General features: G+C 44.3%; 1 protein-coding gene across 3 annotated transcripts in view; it reads left to right on the forward strand.

The window, feature by feature from the left end:
- LOC135506060 (ephrin type-A receptor 7-like) overlaps positions 1–21729 on the forward strand; it is a 77329-nt gene that overhangs the window by 23353 nt on the left and 32247 nt on the right. For all 3 annotated transcript variants that reach the window (XM_064925439.1, XM_064925437.1, XM_064925438.1), the window contains exon 5: positions 7007–7342. In XM_064925439.1, coding sequence (XP_064781511.1) covers positions 7007–7342 — 336 coding nt within the window. The remainder of the gene's footprint in view (positions 1–7006; positions 7343–21729) is intronic.

Consider the following 21729-nt stretch of genomic DNA (forward strand, 5'->3'; position numbering starts at 1 on the left):
TCGCCCCCCGTCCCACTCAAATTTGCCACCTCAACAAGTTGACATCTCACAGAGGCAGAGGGAAAGGGAGTGAGAGAAACAGAGAGAAACAGAGAGAAATAAACAGAGTCCATTCTGATTCCTGCCTGTAGTTGCTAGGGGGTGTTCGGGTGTCAGTGAAATGTAAGATCCCCACTCCTCTCCTCCTATCACAGCCTCCCTCTCTTCTGCATGGCTTCACTCAGCCAAGTTTTAACCACCCAGGTCAAAGGTCATGACACGTGTTTGTAGATTAAGGATTACTGCTTGGCTGATTTGAATACCAGCCTCCCCTTTCTCCTTCCATCCCTCCAATTAGTGAGCTAATACAGATGTATGATTTTAATTTGAGACAGTTTGCTAAAGCAGGGAAATCATTTTGCAGCGACAGGAAATGTTAATTATTATGTGGATTATAATTTTTGTAGGGGTTGATACATTTTATTTCAGGTCAAATCAAGTCTGACATTTCTAAATGAAAATTACAACCTTCAGAAGTCTTTTTTAAACTCCAAAGTTTTACATTTCCCGCAACAGGGTGATCAAATTAAGATTGTACATCTGTAGGGCAGTGGAGGGCTGAGACAGACTGGAGCACTTCTCTCTCCCAGCGCAGCTTTCTCTCACACCAGATAAGCACAGGATTCTTTTCTCCTAAGCCCTCTGACTAACTCAACTCTAAACAGACAAGCGACAGGCTCAGGAAGATGACCTAATTATCAACTAACTGCTATTAACCAAAATAGTCAGCCATCTTGATTTATGCAATATAATTCAGTTGAGAAACGTCCATTAGATTCTGTTGACACTTTGGGGGAGTGAGAACGTGCTGTCAGAGGCGGTTATTCATCAGCAATATCACAGGTTCACCCTGTCTCTGGAGAAATAGCTGCATTACGCTATGAGAAGGAGGTGGCAGGACACACATGCACACACTCACACGCACGCACACACACACGTACGTGCGTGCTGACACACACATATGCGCACACAACACAATGCCGTGTTGGAAGGAAGAAGCTAGCATGTGACTGAGACATCTCAGACTGTGAGGGCTATGGAAGGCCAATCCGTGAAATGAAACTTCACCGCGAGGAGGGGGTGAGAGAGGGAAAGGAAACTTCACCAGGAGGAGGGGGTGAGAGAGGGAAATGAAACTTCACCGGGAGGAGGGGGTGAGAGAGGGAAAGGAAACTTCACCTGGAGGAGGGGGTGAGAGAGGGAAATGAAACTTCACCGGGAGGAGGGTGTGAGAGAGGGAAAGGAAACTTCACCTGGAGGAGGGGGTGAGAGAGGGAAATGAAACTTCACCGGGAGGAGGGGTGAGAGAGGGAAAGGAAACTTCACCTGGAGGAGGGGGTGAGAGAGGGAAATGAAACTTCACCAGGAGGAGGGGGTGAGAGAGGGAAAGGAAACTTCACCTGGAGGAGGGGGTGTAAGAGGGAAATGAAACTTCGCCGGGAGGAGGGGGTGAGAGAGGGAAAGGAAACTTCACCTGGAGGAGGGGGTGAGAGAGGGAAATGAAACTTCACCAGGAGGAGGGGGTGAGAGAGGGAAAGGAAACTTCACCAGGAGGAGGGGGTGTAAGAGGGAAATGAAACTTCACCAGGAGGAGGGGGTGAGAGAGGGAAAGGAAACTTCACCAGGAGGAGAGGGTGTAAGAGGGAAAGGAAACTTCACCAGGAGGAGGGGGTGAGAGAGGGAAATGAAACTTCACCGGGAGGAGGGGGTGAGAGAGGGAAAGGAAACTTCACCAGGAGGAGGGGGTGTAAGAGGAAAATGAAACTTCACCGGGAGGAGGGGGTGAGAGAGGGAAAGGAAACTTCACCAGGAGAAGGGGGTGTAAGAGGGAAATTAAACTTCACCGGGAGGAGGGGTGAGAGAGGGAAAGGAAACTTCACCAGGAGAAGGGGGTGAGAGAGGGAAAGGAAACTTCACCGGGAGGAGGGGTGAGAGAGGGAAAGGAAACTTCACCAGGAGAAGGGGGTGTAAGAGGGAAATTAAACTTCACCGGGAGGAGGGGGTGAGAGAGGGAAAGGAAACTTCACCAGGAGAAGGGGGGGAGAGAGGGAAAGGAAACTTCACCGGGAGGAGGGGGTGAGAGAGGGAAAGGAAACTTCACCTGGAGAAGGGGGTGTAAGAGGGAAATGAAACTTCACCGGGAGGAGGGGGTGAGAGAGGGAAAGGAAACTTCACCAGGAGAAGGGGGTGTAAGAGGGAAATTAAACTTCACCTGGAGGAGGGGGTGAGAGAGGGAAAGGAAACTTCACCAGGAGGAGGGTGTGAGAGAGGGAAATGAAACTTCACCGGGAGGAGGGGGTGAGAGAGGGAAAGGAAACTTCACCAGGAGGAGGGGGTGTAAGAGGGAAATGAAACTTCACCGGGAGGAGGGGGTGAGAGAGGGAAAGGAAACTTCACCAGGAGAAGGGGGTGTAAGAGGGAAATTAAACTTCACCGGGAGGAGGGGGTGAGAGAGGGAAATTAAACTTCACCAGGAGAAGGGGGTGAGAGAGGAAAGGAAACTTCACCGGGAGGAGGGGTGAGAGAGGGAAAGGAAACTTCACCTGGAGAAGGGGGTGTAAGAGGGAAATGAAACTTCACCGGGAGGAGGGGGTAAGAGAGGGAAAGGAAACTTCACCAGGAGAAGGGGGTGTAAGAGGGAAATTAAACTTCACCTGGAGGAGGGGGTGAGAGAGGGAAATTAAACTTCACCGGGAGGAGGGGGTGAGAGAGGGAAAGGAAACTTCACCTGGAGAAGGGGGTGTAAGAGGGAAATTAAACTTCACCTGGAGGAGGGGGTGAGAGAGGGAAAGGAAACTTCACCAGGAGGAGGGGGTGTAAGAGGGAAATGAAACTTCACCAGGAGAAGGGGGTGTAAGAGGGAAATTAAACTTCACCGGGAGGAGGGGGTGAGAGAGGGAAAGGAAACTTCACCTGGAGAAGGGGGTGTAAGAGGGAAATGAAACTTCACCGGGAGGAGGGGGTAAGAGAGGGAAAGGAAACTTCACCAGGAGAAGGGGGTGTAAGAGGGAAATTAAACTTCACCTGGAGGAGGGGGTGAGAGAGGGAAAGGAAACTTCACCAGGAGAAGGGGGTGTAAGAGGGAAATTAAACTTCACCGGGAGGAGGGGGTGAGAGAGGGAAAGGAAACTTCACCTGGAGAAGGGGGTGTAAGAGGGAAATTAAACTTCACCTGGAGGAGGGGGTGAGAGAGGGAAAAGAAACTTCACCAGGAGGAGGGGGTGTAAGAGGGAAATGAAACTTCACCAGGAGAAGGGGGTGTAAGAGGGAAATTAAACTTCACCGGGAGGAGGGGGTGAGAGAGGGAAAGGAAACTTCACCTGGAGAAGGGGGTGTAAGAGGGAAATTAAACTTCACCTGGAGGAGGGGGTGAGAGAGGGAAAGGAAACTTCACCAGGAGAAGGGGGTGAGAGAGGGAAAGGAAACTTCACCGGGAGGAGGGGGTGAGAGAGGGAAAGGAAACTTCACCAGGAGAAGGGGGTGTAAGAGGGAAATGAAACTTCACCGGGAGGAGGGGGTGAGAGAGGGAAAGGAAACTTCACCAGGAGAAGGGGGTGTAAGAGGGAAATGAAACTTCACCGGGAGGAGGGGGTGAGAGAGGGAAAGGAAACTTCACCAGGAGAAGGGGGTGAGAGAGGGAAAGGAAACTTCACCGGGAGGAGGGGGTGAGAGAGGGAAAGGAAACTTCACCTGGAGAAGGGGGTGTAAGAGGGAAATGAAACTTCACCGGGAGGAGGGGGTGAGAGAGGGAAAGGAAACTTCACCAGGAGAAGGGGGTGTAAGAGGGAAATTAAACTTCACCTGGAGGAGGGGGTGAGAGAGGGAAAGGAAACTTCACCAGGTGAAGGGGGTGTAAGAGGGAAATGAAACTTCACCGGGAGGAGGGGGTGAGAGAGGGAAAGGAAACTTCACCTGGAGAAGGGGGTGTAAGAGGGAAATGAAACTTCACCTGGAGGAGGGGGTGAGAGAGGGAAAGGAAACTTCACCAGGAGGAGGGGGTGTAAGAGGGAAATGAAACTTCACCAGGAGAAGGGGGTGTAAGAGGGAAATTAAACTTCACCGGGAGGAGGGGGTGAGAGAGGGAAAGGAAACTTCACCTGGAGAAGGGGGTGTAAGAGGGAAATTAAACTTCACCTGGAGGAGGGGGTGAGAGAGGGAAAGGAAACTTCACCAGGAGAAGGGGGTGAGAGAGGGAAAGGAAACTTCACCGGGAGGAGGGGGTGAGAGAGGGAAAGGAAACTTCACCAGGTGAAGGGGGTGTAAGAGGGAAATGAAACTTCACCGGGAGGAGGGGGTGAGAGAGGGAAAGGAAACTTCACCAGGAGAAGGGGGTGTAAGAGGGAAATTAAACTTCACCGGGAGGAGGGGGTGAGAGAGGGAAAGGAAACTTCACCTGGAGAAGGGGGTGTAAGAGGGAAATTAAACTTCACCTGGAGGAGGGGGTGAGAGAGGGAAAGGAAACTTCACCAGGAGGAGGGGGTGTAAGAGGGAAATTAAACTTCACCTGGAGGAGGGGGTGTAAGAGGGAAATGAAACTTCACCGGGAGGAGGGGGTGAGAGAGGGAAAGGAAACTTCACCGGGAGTAGGGGGTGAGAGAGGGAAATGAAACTTTACTGGTAGGAGGGGGTGAGAGAGGGAAATTAAACTTCACCTGGAAGGGGGGTGAGAGGGAAACATAAAGAGACAGAGAGGCGAGAGCAGCAAGCCCTTGAGCTACCAGGATCAGCAGACAGACGGTGGACGCTCGGGATGTGTCGCGCCTCCGAGCTGCAGGTGAGGCGGGAGAACGGTGTCACCTCACCCTACAGTGGCTTGGAGAGGACTGTGTCGAGGCAGGGAACCAAGCCAACCCAGTGAACAGGAAGCACTATGTCTAGCCAATGACAAAGAGGGGAAGCTTGCACCGTATTGCATGTCTGCAAAAACAAGACCAAGACCAAAACACAGGCCACTCAAATTCTATTTCAATATCCTCCTCTAGCTGTTATCTCTGAAATCACTGCCCTGGTCTTTGTCACTTGAGACCCAATGAGAGTGGCTGAGTAAAACTAGCTATTATCTGTTGGTAACCGTGATCATTGTAATGCAATACCAACATACCCCAGAGACGTGTGTGTGTGTGTGTTTGTTTGTGTGACTCTCGCTCTTTGTACCTGAAGATTCTTAAGGACGCAGGTTGAGTGTCGGCGACAGTGCTGAAGTTGTGCCTTGGTGCACGCTAGAGTCACGCCGCCACTCCTCTTCACCTGCCACAGGTGTCTCTTTCATCTCCAGAGCCCCGAGTCTCACCATCTTCTCCCTCTGGGAGGAATGACTAAAATAACAGAATGTGCAGTATTTTTGATACAGACGATTGTAGTTTTCGCTCTAAGCATACCTATTACCTGTTTGTAAATACGTCTGTCTCATTAAATGGGTTGAGAAGCTCCTTGCGAGGGTTCACTGGATGAACCGTTCTGATGAAAATGGAGTCATTTAGAATTTTAGATGTTTTTTAAAAATGCTCATGAACAAAGATTACAAATCATAATGTACAGATGTAGGTATTCAAAGTTTAAAAAGGCTTCTAAAGTTTCTAATTTCCACTTTCAATCGTCAGACTTTATTTGCCCTAACAGAAAATGTGTCAACCCCTACAACAAAATGTCCAGTAATTATAATACACATTTGCTGTTGCTGCAGGACTATTTTCCTGTTGTAGCAAACTGTGTATGATTAAGATCCTACATCTGTATGGTGCATTAAGGGGGCTATAAAACGAGCACTCAATTTCAAGTGTACAGTATGTAAACATCTGGGTCATAAAAACAAGGGCTGGAATTTGAATGATAAAAGCAGCAATTTGTAAATCATTGTTTTTATGAGAGGAATGTCATTCTTTGCCATTACACCCCCTGTTCAGAGGGCAATGGTTTGTGTAGTGCAGTTTGGAGACTTTCTGGTACGGATTGTTATTCTATAGGCTGTTGTGAGGCTGTTGTGAGATTAAATTTCACTTGTAAATTCTGTGGTGAGTCAGACTTGTCTGTCTGCCTATTTTACTCAAATGTATATGTTTAGTGTCTCTGCAATTCATTGGAAAGGAAACGCTTTGTCTCACCATGGGATAATTATATTTTGGGGAGGACTGAGGGAGAGCTAATAATGCCCCTTTAGGCCTCCCTTTGATCCTCCGTTGAGGATGAATAATTATACAATGTAATGACATCTTAAAAATTTCAAAATGGGATATTCCTACATATCTTACACTTTTCATATAGGCCTATTCCATGTTTTAATGTAAACACTGATTTGTGAATTGTGGATGCATGACCATCGAATGAAGAGAGCGGGCATCCAAAAAGGGTCTACCTTGTCCTGGCATGAGCCATTCACACCTTTAAATAGGTCAAATCTCTATAAAAGGATAATCACACTCAAAAGTAAATACTGTTGCACACTTGACATTACAATGTTGAATACTTCAGACATGAATAATTCATAATTGTTGCTGATGAACAATGAAAACACCACTTAAATGTGAGAAAACAAATGACGTTGGGCACACGACCAGTGGCTAACGATTAACATTCATATTTAGCATGCACAGCATCATATCAGAGTGGTAGTAATGCAGTCATTTTGCATTATAATGGTCTCCATGGGTTATTTCTATTTCAGCACCTCCTCTACGTTGACCTTACTTGTATTTAACTTCCTCTGACGACCTGCACTAGTTTTTCTTTTTAGATCTGAGTTCTGTCATAATTATGTGTCAGGCTTAGAGCTGGCATGTCCCGTGGCATTCAGTCTGAGGGAACAGAACAGAACGGTGAACCACAGATCCAGTCAGTGCACACATATGGTTGGCTGTCACTTTCCTTCCCTGGCACTCTGTTATTTAACTCTCCCTCCTCTTCCTCATTAAATCGTATCCCGCCTTTCCTCCTCTCCCTCCTCTCATTGTCTTCCCTCCTGCCCTGACAGGACCTCCCTCGGCACCACAGAACCTGGTTTACAACATCAACCAGACCACCGTCAGCCTGGAGTGGAGCCCGCCGGCTGACATGGGCGGTCGCAACGACGTCACCTACAGGATTATGTGCCGGCGCTGCAGCTGGGAGCCCGAGGAGTGCGTGCCATGCGGGGGGAACGTGGGATACTCCCCCCAGCAGGCGGAATTAGTGGACACCTACGTAAATGTGGTGGACCTACTGGCCCACGCCAACTACACCTTTGAGGTGGAGGCCGTCAACGGGGTCTCTGACCTCAGCCGCACCCAGAGGCTTTTTGCCGCAGTCAGCGTTGCCACCAGTCAAGCAGGTAGGCTCATAGAGTTACAGTATTCAGTTCAGTTTAATTGCCTAGAACACTGAGAGAAAGTAGAAGTGCTGGGGAACTTCAATATTCCTCTGCTGTGGGCTGGTGTGGGCTGGTGTGGGCTGGTGAGGGCTGGTGTGGGCTGGTGAGGGCTGGTGTGGGCTGGTGTGGGCTGGTGAGGGCTGGTGAGGGCTGGTGTGGGCTGGTGTGGGCTGGTGAGGGCTGGTGAGGGCTGGTGTGGGCTTGTGAGGGCTGGTGTGGGCTGGTGAGGGCTGGTGTGGGCTGGTGTGGGCTGGTTAGGGCTGGTGAGGGCTGGTGAGGGCTGGTGAGGGCTGGTGTGGGCTGGTGTGGGCTGGTGAGGGCTGGTGTGGGCTGGTGAGGGCTCGTGAGGGCTGGTGAGGGCTGGTGTGGGCTGGTGAGGGCTGGTGAGGGCTGGTGTGGGCTGGTGAGGGCTGCTGTGGGCTGGTGTGGGCTGATGAGGGCTGGTGAGGGCTGGTGTGGGCTGGTGAGGGCTGCTGTGGGCTGGTGTGGGCTGATGAGGGCTGGCGTGAGCTGGAATTGCTTTCATGATTGCGTTACAAAGAAATGTAATTAATGTACGTATGCAGCATTTTTTGGTCTTCTAGATGTTCAGGACAAGTGAGTCAAATATGGCCATTTTAGGATACAATATAATGTTAAAAGTTTGCTCTTTAGTCTCAGCACATTCTGACAGAATTATATGGGTATTTTGCACTGAAGTCATTAGTGAAGCTCAATTGAGAACATGCACCTTAAGTACCTTAAGCATTCAACTTTGGCTTTAATGATCATAGGCTGATATTATCCACAACATGTACAGTTTGCATATTCCCCAGATTAATTTAAAGTGTGCGTCAGAGCTATGGTGGCAAACATTATTCATGTAGCAAGGCTTGCTGCCAGTTTTACCATAGGAAACAGTGTGTGTCGCTAAACGCCCCTGGGAACCTACCATAATTAAAATGCTGTATTCTTTGGGGTGACACACTCCAACTCAAGGCTGCACTAGGTCTTTTTATTTGTTCATTCTTTTTATGGATCCACCAAACAAGATTTGTCTATCATGCTCAAGCATCCATGCAATCCAGTTGGTGTAAAAAGGACCCACTAACTAGTGTTATTGAAAGAGGACTGCACAGGTCCCTGTTTTTGACCTTATGGGAGAACTGTCCACGTGCCCTTGAGCAGGGTGTTGACCCTGATTGCTCCTTTGGATCGCTCTGGATGGGAGTCTGTTAGATGAATGAATGTAATATAAATGTTGAGCGGCTTCACGGCAAGTAGATTGCATGGTTTAATCATTTCAAAAAAGAGGATTGCATAGCCATTGTGGCATATAAAGAGGGTATGGGGAATATTATCATCATAACCATGTTGCTTACCAGTATCTACAGATGTAGAATCTTTAATTTGAGTCACTTTTCTACAGCAGGAAAATAACCCTTCACCAACAGGAAATGTGAATTATTATGTGCATTGTAATTAATGGACATTTTTGTAGAGGCCGATCCATTTTTCTGAAGTCCGACATTTAAAAGTGGAAATTACAAACTTCAGAAGCATTTTTAAACCTCGAATACACTAACAGTTTTAAATGTTTAAAAGTTCTCCTGCAACAGGGTGATCAAATTAAGATCCTACATTTGTACGAGCATTCTGGGACTCATGTGGGGCACTCAATAGGCTATTGTGGTATACGTTTAAGTTTTACTTTGAGGCACCTTTCAGATTACTGGCTAACTGAAATGAGGAAAGTGATGTTTTCTTTTGGGGTTTAGTATCACCCCTACCCAACCTTATACATGAATGGAGAAGAGCTGCAAGTCTTTGAATTCTTTGCTGAAAGAATTGGGTTAGCCCTGCACATCCAGCCATGTCCTATGGTGCTATGATACTCTCCTATTAAGATTAAGCTTCATACAGTATCTGTTACATTCTGCAACGTTTGATTGCACTATAGAAAATTGTACCACATTTGGCATGTATTGAGAAATGAAAAGATCAAATAAACAAAGTAGAGAAACGAATATGGCTACAACCTCCATTCTTAAATTGCCAGAAGGTTACAGAGAGAGAAATGGGTGGAATAGGATGGTAATTGCTGCCAGGCAGCAGAATACATTTGGGATAAACTGTAGGGAATGATGTATGTTCTGTGACACAGTTGATGACAGAGACACACGCTGGATGGTGCTGGTGGTTGCCTTGCCAAGGACACATGGACACTGCAAGGAGGGAGACCTGCAGGAAAACACAGGGAAAACAATTAACACATGGCTCTCTCAAAGCCTCTTATAATTACATGTTGACAACAGACAATTACTCTGCTCACCCTGAGGAATATTTAGCCGTCATAAATGGAAGGAAATAAAGTGACGCATTTTGATGAGGAAGGAATTTGAAGCTATGTAGGCTACTATTTGAAGCTATGTAGGCTACTATTTGAAGCTATGTAGGCTACTATTTGAAGCTATGTAGGCGACTATTTGAAGCTATGTAGGCTGCTATTTGAAGCTATGTAGGCTACTATTTGAAGCTATGTAGGCTACTATTTGAAGCTATGTAGGCTACTATTTGAAGCAAACCTTGTTTAAGATGCACTCCACTATTTACTGTAATGAGATGTGTTGATATATGTTATATTAACCTATAGCCTAGATACATGATGACTGATTTCAACATTATGGATATAAGAGATTGTTTGGCTTCAGTTTGATGATGGGCAAACACATATTGTTAGTGAGATCTTCATGTGAGAGAGCAGGAAGAATCCGAGTGTTGTTGTGCACGTAGAAGGCCAGACATTAACCCCGTCCTGCTCAGCTCTTAGCACTGGCCCCTCACTGTGTCCGGCTGCTCTTCCCGGAGCCGTTAGGGAACGCTCCAGCGCTTTGTAATTGGAACGTCGGCGCTTCCTAAAACAATGGCCCCTTTCCGAGCAAGCATGCATGGCCACATCGTTAAAGAATGACTGCATTATTAAACCCTTTACGGCTCATCATCCAGAATTGATTAACCTTTCCTGGGGAAGGGGATGGGGGGAGAGAGAGCGAGAGAGAGAAAGCGAGAGAGAGAAAGCGAGAGAGAGAGAAAGCGAGCTGTGGTTCAGAAAAGGTCTTAAAGAGAGGAGGGAGAGGAGAAACCCTCTAGCGGGTGGTGCCTCTCTCTTCTCCTGCATGATAATCAGCCTGTGCAGAGGAGAGGAGAGGGAGCTGGAGGAGAGGAATAGAGGGACTGACTGGGGGAAGGAATGCTCCGCAGTGCTGCTCGAATGCAGATGGTGATCCATCTGATGAGGAATTCACACCTCCCCTAATTATACCAAAGGAAGTGTGTGGAGTGAGGCTGTGATGAGGCAGGCTGCAGCCGTGGAGCTGAGGAACTGTACAAGGTGCTGAGTGCTTATTGTTCCAAGTAAAACCTAATTACCTCTCATCTCAGTGTTTAAATAGCTACTGTTGGAGACGCAGTGCAAGTTTATCATCTTGATTTCTATCCGACCCCCCCCTCGAGTCCTCACCACCTCCTCCACAGGTGAATGAATAGAAATTTGTCATCACGTCTTGATGATGTGGAGTTTTTCTTTTCGTGGAAAGTTAGGCTAGCTAGACAGAGAGTGCATTTCAATCAGGGCTCTATTGTTGCTGGACAACTCTACAGAGCCATCCTCGAAGGTCCTCCGTGCTCCGGCTGCTTTCATGCCGCCACACTTGTAAACAAGGCCTTCTGTTCTGGCAGGAGCCAGTGAGTGGGAACCTTTCATGGAATAACCATTCATATTTATTCAACAGAGTGTGTGTGCACATCTCAGACAGAAAATTCACTGGAGAACAAGGTAGAAATAAGATTGGAATTGGTTAAGTGGAATGGCTATAGGAGTGTTGTGGTGGCGGGACACTAAGCCACAGATGATGATGTTGAGGTACGAGCAGCAAGAGGCATAAACAATATCATAAAGAGAGAAAGGGAAAAGCTGTGGGAAATGATTTGAATGCTGACTGCTCATATTAGCCAGGAGCAGCAATCAGAAAGAAACTTCTACTATCGCTGAGCAATGCTGTTTGTGTTCAGAGCCCTCTAGCATGCGTGAGTCAGAGTGGGACTGGGATATACTGTAACTAAGCAACATGTATTATTTATACCTAGATGAAGATTGGGGTTGTCTTTTATTCTTTATGACATCATCTTTCATGGTGGAACTGTTGAGGTGAAGTGTATGGAAAATATAGGAAGACTTTCTTTAATAAATTGTTATAGATGAATGGATTCAGATAAAACAATTGCTTATTTGTTTATTTTGAGAGAATCTCCTTCAGGACTATTGTTTGATTAACTTCATTTGTACTATAAAGGAGATTGGAGTGCCCTCATGAACAAACCTATTTAAACATTCAAAGGGAAGAACAAGCTATTCCCTTTGCTACCAATTCACCCAGGGAAATATGCATTCTAACACGCATGAATGTAAGTTAAGCATTTCACTTTGATCTGAAAAGCCTCTCTGCTCTGGCTTTGCGTGAGAAACAAATATCCCCCTTTCAACAAAGTTGTTGGCCTGCTAGTATTGTCAGGACTACTTGACTGTCTGATGTCAGTCATTTGTATGAAGGTGTACAGCAACATAAAAGTATTAGTGTAATGATTGGATAATCAGTCTCCCTTAACACAGTGAAATGAGTTAGATAAATGTTGGGAGTGTGAAGTATTTGGACTTCTAGGGCAACCATACAAGCCGATACTCTCAGGTTCTCCAGCGGTAATCTATACGGTCACTTTATCCACACTTCATCACCACAAAATGGATATTGCTGAATGCATTGGTGAGAGTAACACTTTTGGGAACAATAAGGCCCATTGATTGATTCCTAATCTGTCATGGTGGCCTTAAACAGAATGGATTGATTGATTCGGAGGATTCCACACTGACTTCCACCACCCGAGCCGGTGTCATTTTCTACTTAAGCGGATACTCCTTTCTAGCGTTTGTCTGTGGTTTTACGTTACCTGGGAGCCCATTCTTTTCTCTCTTTTTTTGCTCTGCCCCTCCACATGCAGTAATTTGATGAGAGCTGGGCAAAGCAGTCCGATTCAACAGCTGCAATAAGACAGCGGTGGTCTCCCCGAAGCACAAGCTCTCTGGCACTTAACCTGTTGCTTTCTGTAAATGCCTCCTGATTTGTCTGTCACCCAATCCGTCAGCAATGAATAATTTTCATGGAAGGTGCACTTTAATTACTTTCCCATTTAAATGGCATTATCGTGGCCTATCTAGGTAATTAATCTCCCCAAGTATCCTGTTTCAGTCTTTTATTGCTGGCAGACGAGCCACCTAAATCCCCCTGAATCTGCCGTGCATGACTGAGCTTTAGCTCACAGTAGCCCCACAGTGTTCCGTCTTTCCCCTTGACTTGGTCACCGACAGTGGACAGCCCAGTGGCAGAGGGGCTTTTCTATGGGAACACACAGAGTTTAAGCTCTCCGTGCACCCTGTCAGAATGACAGTCCTGTTTCTCTTTCTCTGCCTTGGAAAGGACACTTTTACAGACACCGTTGCAGACCGACTGTGTGGAAGAGCTGTGAAAGACATTTCCCATACTGGTTGAATCAACGTTGTTTCTACGTCATTTCAATTCAATTACATTGAACCAATGTGGAATAAACATTGAATTGACGTCTGTGCCCAGTGCGTTGTTACCGTCCACTAGATAGCATTTAAAAATATTAATAACTTTTGTATTCCTTAATAATTCTAAACTGTGATAACGTTGATGAAAGCAATATCTATCAATCTCTCAGACGAGGCTTTTGTGTTTGTGTGTGTCTGAGAGTGTTGTGTTTGCGGTTATGCGTGAACATTTGTAGAAAATGGTGTTATTTGCCAGGAACTGCAACTTTTTCATGATTATGTTTTTTCCCCAACTGGGAATCTTGTCAAAGTTAAAAGGCTCCGGTGCCGATTCCTATTCAGTTTCATCTTCTAGCTGGTGTCTCCTTGCAGAAGTCAGGATGGAGACCAGTTAATTATTTAGACGCCTGTGAAACTGCAAACAAAGTTGGAGGCAAAGTTTTTCCCAGGCTGCCTATTGTTCACCGTAGCAACATAGCAACTGAACTTTTTACTGGATCATCCCCTGATCATCTTCCAATCGACACTGTTTATGTCAAGGACCAGGAATCAATCATTAGTTTTACCTCACATCTCAATCCTTTAAGACCATTGGCATATATGACATGCTGGCATGCAGGACAAGTCCATGAAGTACAGATTATGAGCTCAGTGAAATACATGTCCTTACAAAGAGTTGGACAAAAATGGAACACTAATATAGTTCATTCAAAATTGGATGGACTCTTATTAATGAGTTTCTTTGACTGACAGGTCCTAATTGAAGTAGTTGTTGGTTGTGCGGACATACCAGACGAGGGCTGGGATAACTAATAGCATGACCCGGGAACAATGCAACGCTAATGAAAAATTATGAAAATATTGTTAGCACTGATAAAAATGACTCAACACAGGTTCAGAGACAATGCTTGCATTGTTATATAGAGGAATGGATTTGGCAATGCATAACCCTTGCTTTCAAAAAGGTGACACTTATTGTGTACCTCTGAGTTGTTCAAGAATGTGTTCAGCATTAGTATGTAACTCTTGTCTGTAACGCCAAGTCTGTAATTACCTCCCGCGCTTTCAAGATGTATACATACAGTAACAGTCCAAGGTTTGGACACACCTACTCAGTCCATGGTTTTTCTTTATTTTACTATTTTCTATGTTGTAGAATAATAGTGACAACATCAAAACTATGAAATAACACATATAGAATCATGTAGTAACCAAAACAGTGTTAATACCCTCTTGAAACTCTGGGGGCGCTATATCATTTTTGGATAAAAAGACGTGCCCGTTTTAAGCGCAATATTTTGTCACAAAAAGATGCTCGACTATGCATATAATTGGTAGCTTTGGAAAGAAAACACTCTGACGTTTCCAGAACTGCAAAGATATTTTCTGTGCGTGCCCTAGAACGTGAGCTACAGGCAAAACCAAGATGAAACGGCATCCAGGAAATGAGCAGGATTTTTGAGGCTCCGTTTTCCATTGTCTCCTTATATGGCTGTGAATGCGAGAGGAATGAGTCTGCCCTTTCTGTCGTTTCCCCAAGGTGTCTGCAGCATTGTGACGTATTTTGTAGGCATATCATTGGAAGATTGACCATAAGAGACCACATTTACCAGGTGTCCGCCCGGTGTCCTGCGCCGAAATTGGTGCGCAAACCTCAGCTGCAAGTATTTTTCCATGGAATTCAGAGAAGAAAGCAGGCTTCCACAAACGATATATCAATGAAGAGATATGTGAAAAAACACCTTGAGGATTGATTCCAAACAACGTTTGCCATGTTTCGGTCGATATTATGGAGTTAATTCTGAAAAAGTTTGACGTTGTTGGTGACTGAATTTTCGGTTCGTTTCGGTAGCCAAATGTGATGTACAAAACGGAGCGATTTCTCCTACACAAAGATGCTTTCAGGAAAAACTGAACATTTGCTATGTAACTGAGAGTCTCCTCATTGAAAACATCCGAAGCTCTTCAAAGGTAAATGATTTTACTTATTTGGTTATCTGGTTTTTGTGAAAATGTTGCGTGCTAAATGCTACTCAAAATGCTAAGCTAGCTTAGCATACTCTTACACAAATTAGTGAATAGCTATGGTTCAAAAGCATATTTTGAAAATCTGAGATGACAGTGTTGTTAAGAAAAGGCTAAGCTTTAGAGCAGGCGCATTATTTTCATTTTATTTGCGATTTTCAGAAATCGTTAACGTTGCGTTATGCTAATGAGCCTGAGGCTTTATTCACGATCCCAGATCCGGGATGGGGAGTTTCAAGAGTTAAACAAATCTAAATATATTTGAGATTTGAGATTCTTCAAAGTAGCCACCCTTTACCCTGATAACAGCTTTGCACACTTGGCATTTTCTCAACCAGCTTCATGAGGTAGTCACCTGGAATGCATTTCAATTAACAGGTGTGCCTTGTTATAAGTTAATTTGTGGAATTTCTTTCCTTAATATGTTTCAACCAATCAGTTGTGTTGTGACAAGGTAGGGGTGGTATACAGAAGATAGCCCTATTTTGGTAAAAGACCAAGTCCATATTATGGCAAGAACAGCTCAAATAAGCTAAGAGAAATGACAGTCTATCATTACTTTAAGACATGAAGGTCTGTCAATCAGGAAAAATTCAAGAACTTTGAAAGTTTCTTCATGAGCAGGCGCTAAAACAATCAAGCGCTATGATTAAACTGGCTCTCATTGAAGACCGCCACAGGAAAGGAAGACCCAGTTACCTCTGCTGCAGAGGATAAGTTTATCAGAGTTACCAGCCACAGAAATTGCAGCCCAAATAAATGCTTCACATAGTAAGAACTTGGACAAATAAATGCTTCACAGAGTCACAAGTAACAGACACATCTTAACATCAGTTGTTCAGAGGAGACTGCATGAATCAGGCCTTCGTTGTCGAATTGCTACAAAGAAACCACGAATAAAGGACACCAATGAGAAGAAGAGATTTGCTTGGGCCAAGCAACACGAGCAATGGGCATTAGACCTGTGGAAATATGTACTTAGGTCTGTTGAGTCCAAATTTGAGTTTATTGGTTCCAACTGCCTTGTCTTTGTGAGGCGCAGAGTAGGTGAATGGATGATCTCCATGTGTGGGGTTCCCACCGTGAAGCATGGAGAAGGATGTGTGATGGTGTGGGGGTGCTTTGCTGGTGACACTGTATGTGATTTAAGACTGTTGGATAAGCATTCCCAGTGAAGCTAATTGAGAGAATGCCAAGAGTGTGCAAAGCTGTCTTTATTTAACGAGGCAAGTCAGTTAAGAACAAATTCTTATTTACAATGATGGCCTACACTGGCCAAACCTGGACAATGTTGGGACAATTGTGCACCGCCCTATGGGACTCCATATCACAGCCAGTTGTGATACAGCCTTGATTCGAACCAGGGTATCTTTAGGGACACCTCAAGCACTGAGATGCAGTGCCTTAGACCGCTGCGCCACTCGGGAGCCCAGAGACAAAGGGTGGCTACTTTGAAGAATCTCAAATATTAAATATATTTTGATTTGTTTAACACTTTTTTGGTTACTACAAGATTTCATATGTGTTATTTCATAGTTTTGATGTCTTCATTATTAGTAAAAATAAAGAAAAACCCTTTAATGAGTAGGTGTGTCCAAACTTTTGACTGTTAATGTACATTTTCATGGTGATAAATGGATACATTTATAAATGTTTGGCTGAATGAAATTATGTTGTAACAACTGTATTAAAGGGATAGAGTTCAGATGAACTTGTAAATACCATTTGTATGTCTCTGCGTCCAGTATGAAGTAAGTTAGAGGTACAATGTCCTCAGAAAGTATTCATACTCCTTGTTTTTTTTCTCTACCATCTATGCAATACCCCATAATGACAAAGTGAAAACATATTTTTGAAATGTTTCCAAATGTATTGAAAATTAAATACAGAAATTCCTCATTTACATAAGTATTCACACCCATGAGTCAATACTTTGACAGCGATTACAGCAGGGTACGTCTTTGAGAGCTTTCCACACCTGGTTTTGTGCACCAATTGCCCACTTTTATTTTCAAAGTTCTTCAAGTTCTGTCAAATTTGTTGTTGATCATAGCTCGACAACAATTTTCAGGTCGTGCCATAGATTTAAGTCAAAACTGTACCTAAGCAACTCCAGCCTTGTGAATGTGAATTCATCTCCCAGTATCTGGTGGAAAGCAGCATGAACAAGTTTTTCCTCTAGGATGTTGCTTGTCCATTCCATTCCCCAGTCCTTAAAGATTACAAGCATACCCATAACATGATGCAGCCACCACTATGTTTGAAAATATGGAGAGTGGTGCTCAGTAATGTGTTGTATTGGATTTGTATTAACCTCTTGAAACTCCCCATCCCGGATCCCGGATCGTGACTAAAGCCTCAGGCTCATTAGCATAACGCAACGTTAACGATTTCTGAAAATCGCAAATAAAATGAAAATAATGCGCCTGCTCTCAAGCTTAGCCTTTTCTTAACAACACTGTCATCTCAGATTTTCAAAATATGCTTTTGAACCATAGCAATTGACTAATTTGTGTAAGAGTATGCTAAGCTAGCTTAGCATTTTGAGTAGCATTTAGCACGCAACATTTTCACAAAAACCAGATAACCAAATAAATAAAATCATTTACCTTTGAAGAGCTTCGGATGTTTTCAATGAGGAGAATCTCAGTTACATACCAAATGCGCAGTTTTTCCTGAAAGCGTCTGTGTGTAGGAGAAATCGCTCCGTTTTGTACATCACATTTGGCTACCGAAACGAACCGAAAATTCAGTCACCTACAACGTCAAACTTTTTCCGAATTAACTCCATAATATCGACGAAACATGGCAAACGTTGTTTGGAATCAATCCTCAAGGTGTTTTTTCACATATCTCTTCATTGATATATCGTTCGTGGAAGCCTGCATTCTTCTCTGAATTCTGTGGAAAAATACTTGCAGCTGACTTTTGCGCACCAATTTCGGCGCAGGACACCGGGCGGACACCTGGTAAATGTGGTCTCTTATGGTCAATCTTCCAATGATATGCCTACAAATACGTCACAATGCTGCAGACACCTTGGGGAAACGACAGAAAGGGCAGACTTACTCCTCTCGCATTCACAGCCATATAAGGAGACAATGGAAAACAGAGCCTCAAAAATCCTGCTCATTTCCTGGATGCCGTCTCATCTTGGTTTTGCCTGAAGCTCACGTTCTAGGGCATGCACAGAAAATATCTTTGCAGTTCTGGAAACGTCAGAGTGTTTTCTTTCCAAAGCTACCAATTATATGCATAGTCGAGCATCTTTTTGTGACAAAATATCTTGTTTAAAACGGGAACGTTTTTCATCCAAAAATGAAATTGCGCCCCTAGAGTTTCAACAGGTTAAAGACACAACTTCATTGTTTGCCACATTTTTTGCTGTATTACTTTAGTGCCTTGTTGCACTAAGTGGACAATGATCCAAAGCATATTTCCAAAGTTGTGGCAAAATGGCTTAAGGGCAACAAAGTCAAGGTATTGGAGTGGCCATCACAAAGCCCTGACCTCAATTCTATATGAAATTTCTGGGCAGAATTGAAAAAGCGTGTGTGCGCAAGGAGGCCTACAAACCTGACTTAGTTACACCAGCTCTGTCAGGAGGAGTGGGACAAAATTCACCCAACTTATTGTGGGAAGCTTGTGGAAGGCTACCCAAAATGTTTGACCCAAGTTAAACAATTTAAAGGCAATGCTACCAAATACTAATTGAGTGTGTACACTTCTGACCCACTGGGAATGTGATGAAATAAATACAAGTTGAAATAAATCATTCTCTCTACTATTATTCTGACATTTCACATTCTTAAAATAGGGTGGTGATCCTAACTGACCTAAGACAGGGAATTTTTACTAGGATTAAATGTCAGGAATTGTGAAAAACTGAGTTTAAATGAATTTGGCTAAGGTATATGTAAACTTTGTTGAAGTCGGAAGTTTACATATACCTTAGCCAATTACTTTTAAACTCAGTTTTTCACACTGGCAGCTTGCGGCTGTGTTTCCCTTTGTTGTCTATAATAGTTTTCAATGCCCTGCCACATCCGACGAGCGTAGGATTCAACAAAACATTGAACAAAAAACAAACAAAATAGCATAGTTAGTTGGGAGCATGTAAAACGTCAGCCACCCCCCTCCGGCGCCATTCTTTCCTTCCTCTCCGGCAGCTGAGTTAGGAAGGACGCCTGCATCTTTGTAGTGATTGGGTGTATTGATAAACTCTCCAAAGTCTAATTACTTCACAATGCTCAAAGGGATTTTCAATGCCTGCTTTTTTAAAAATCTACCAATAGTTAGTTGCTAGGCATTGAAAAGCCTCCCTGGTCTTTGTGGTTGAATCTGTGTTTGAAATTCACTGCTCGACTGAGGGACCTTACAGGTAATTGTATGTCTGGGATACAGAGATGAGATAGTCAAACAAAAATCAAGGTAAACACTATTATTATTGCACATTTTTACTCCTGGACTTATTTAGGCTTGCCAGAACAAAGGGGTTGAGTACTTATTGACTGAAGACATTTTAGCTTTTCATTTCGTATTAATTTATTCCACTTTGACATCATGATGTATTGTGTCTAGGCCAGTGACAAACAATCTAAATGTAATCCATTTTAAATTCAAGCTGTAACACAACAAATTGTGGAAAAAGTCAGTGTGAATGATTTCTGAAGGCACTGTAGTAGCTATTCTCATCGAATTCTAGTCATTGGGCTAAGGGTAGTTGGCAATTGCGCAAACGCTAGAAAAAAATGTCCTTCAAACTGCACGCAGAGACATAAAAATGGTATCCACTAATTAATCTGACTGTGGAAGTAGATAAAAGGCCTCATTGCCAAAATCCCGAACAATCCAGTTGACCAGCAAAGGGCCCTACACACCCTACGCAAACAGAGCAAAGGAGCGTCCTATACTGTCTGTTCCAACATTTTTAAGCCATAAAAAAGTACATAGAAGAACTTAGAGTACTTAGAAAACACTGTTTGCAGTGGCTTTAAGTAGAGCAGACTGAGTGAGGCTGGCCTTTGTGTTGGTATGCAGAGTCTGTACGCCCCTTTGCTGCCCATGGGGTGACTGTGAGGCCCCAGTAAACACTCATATACTCTCTTTCTCTGAGACACACACACACACCAGCTCAGCATGCACCTGTGACTCCCAGACACTGTGTTTATATGGAACACATGCTCGTCCATGCTAGATCCCCTGGCTGGAAAGGGCTCCAGCAGTTTGCAGCGTAGGCATTCAAGTGTTTCATTTCCTGTCGAAGAACTTAAAGGAGTTTGGAAATAAAACCTAAATAGTGATGCATGTCATAGGTGCCTGATAGTGACCAAATCCCCATCGACCAGAGAGAAAAAAACACACACTTCCACGAAGCCAACCACCAATTTCAAGACCTTCGTGGCTTGTTTCTTTCACAGAGGGAATTTTCCCAGCACTGCTCTGGGTGCAGACTAGTGGGATAATTTACTTACGATCCAGACAGTTTAACCCAGGTTGACAGGGAAAACTCTATCTACTAGACTGCCACACACTGGAAAACGGTTCCGTCAGCCTGAGGTTAGACATTTGATATCCATTTGCAGTCTATTTCAGCTTGTCACCATGACTTTTATACAGAGAGAAGAGTTGAAGAAAATGAGCTGCAACGTCTGCAACAAGAAAACAACTACCTACTTTTCAGAGTTTATTTTCTTCTTTTGAATTCAGCTTGGGAAAAATCACAGATTGTCTTATGGGATGGGCTTTGGCAGGACTTGTATGTTGTATCACACAAGAATGTATTTTGGTAGCAGCGAGAGACCACGATTTTTTTCCGGGTCTGTGAGCATTACTCACTGTTGTTTTGTGAGATAAAAAGAAAGGAGGCAGATTGACAGGTCTGTTTTTTCACTCTTTCATTGTCTCATCAGCACACTGTCTGTCTCCTGCAGTGAGGGGAACTAATTATGTCTTCAACCCCCTGCTTCACCCCCTCCCCTTTGTTCAGATCATCACATTTGGAAATCATAATGAGTTTGAGTCAGAAGACCACTTCGGCACTGAACGCAAAATACAATATCAAAATCCAGAAATCCTCCAAAACTACAGTTGCTCCCTCTGAAAAGGCCTGCTGGTAATTGTGGGTGACCTCTTGACCCCCAAAGCTGTCGCCTTATAGCCTGACCACTAGCCACCTGCTTGTCTCCTCAGCTGTGCTAGCTGAGCTCTTCACCTTCCCAATGTACAGCAGCTCAGTACCAGCAACACATTGTCTTTTAGCAAAGCACAGGGAATATTTCACAGCCATCTGCTACGCTGCTTTTGATGATTTGGTATAAAAACAACAGTAAAACTATTATATCATCCATGGAGTCCACTGAGTGTTGGTTACTGGTTGTGAAGCAGATGGGACAAACATCTGGGCTGGAAGAATTTAGCGAGGGGCAGGAGGGAAGCTGGGTCTGACTGAGAAGTGGCCTTCCTTGGGCTTTCAAACCTACCGCCCTCCCTTCCTCCTTTCCTCAGTATCCATGCCCAGTGGTGAGGGTGGAGTCATCTCTGTGGTCATCTGGATTAGTCTGTAACAAAATCCTTGGACAGTTCTGTAAGAAGTTCTAGAGAAGGACTTTTTTTAAAGTGTTCCTTCGGTGTCCTATTCTAACTAGGGAGTCATGTAGTTGGGAATTTAATTGCCTGTTTAACCTTGTGCATCAGTGCAATTTTATAATTTTATACT

Source organism: Oncorhynchus masou, chromosome 19 (genome assembly GCF_036934945.1).
Source record: "Oncorhynchus masou masou isolate Uvic2021 chromosome 19, UVic_Omas_1.1, whole genome shotgun sequence".
Lineage (NCBI taxonomy): Eukaryota > Metazoa > Chordata > Actinopteri > Salmoniformes > Salmonidae > Oncorhynchus > Oncorhynchus masou.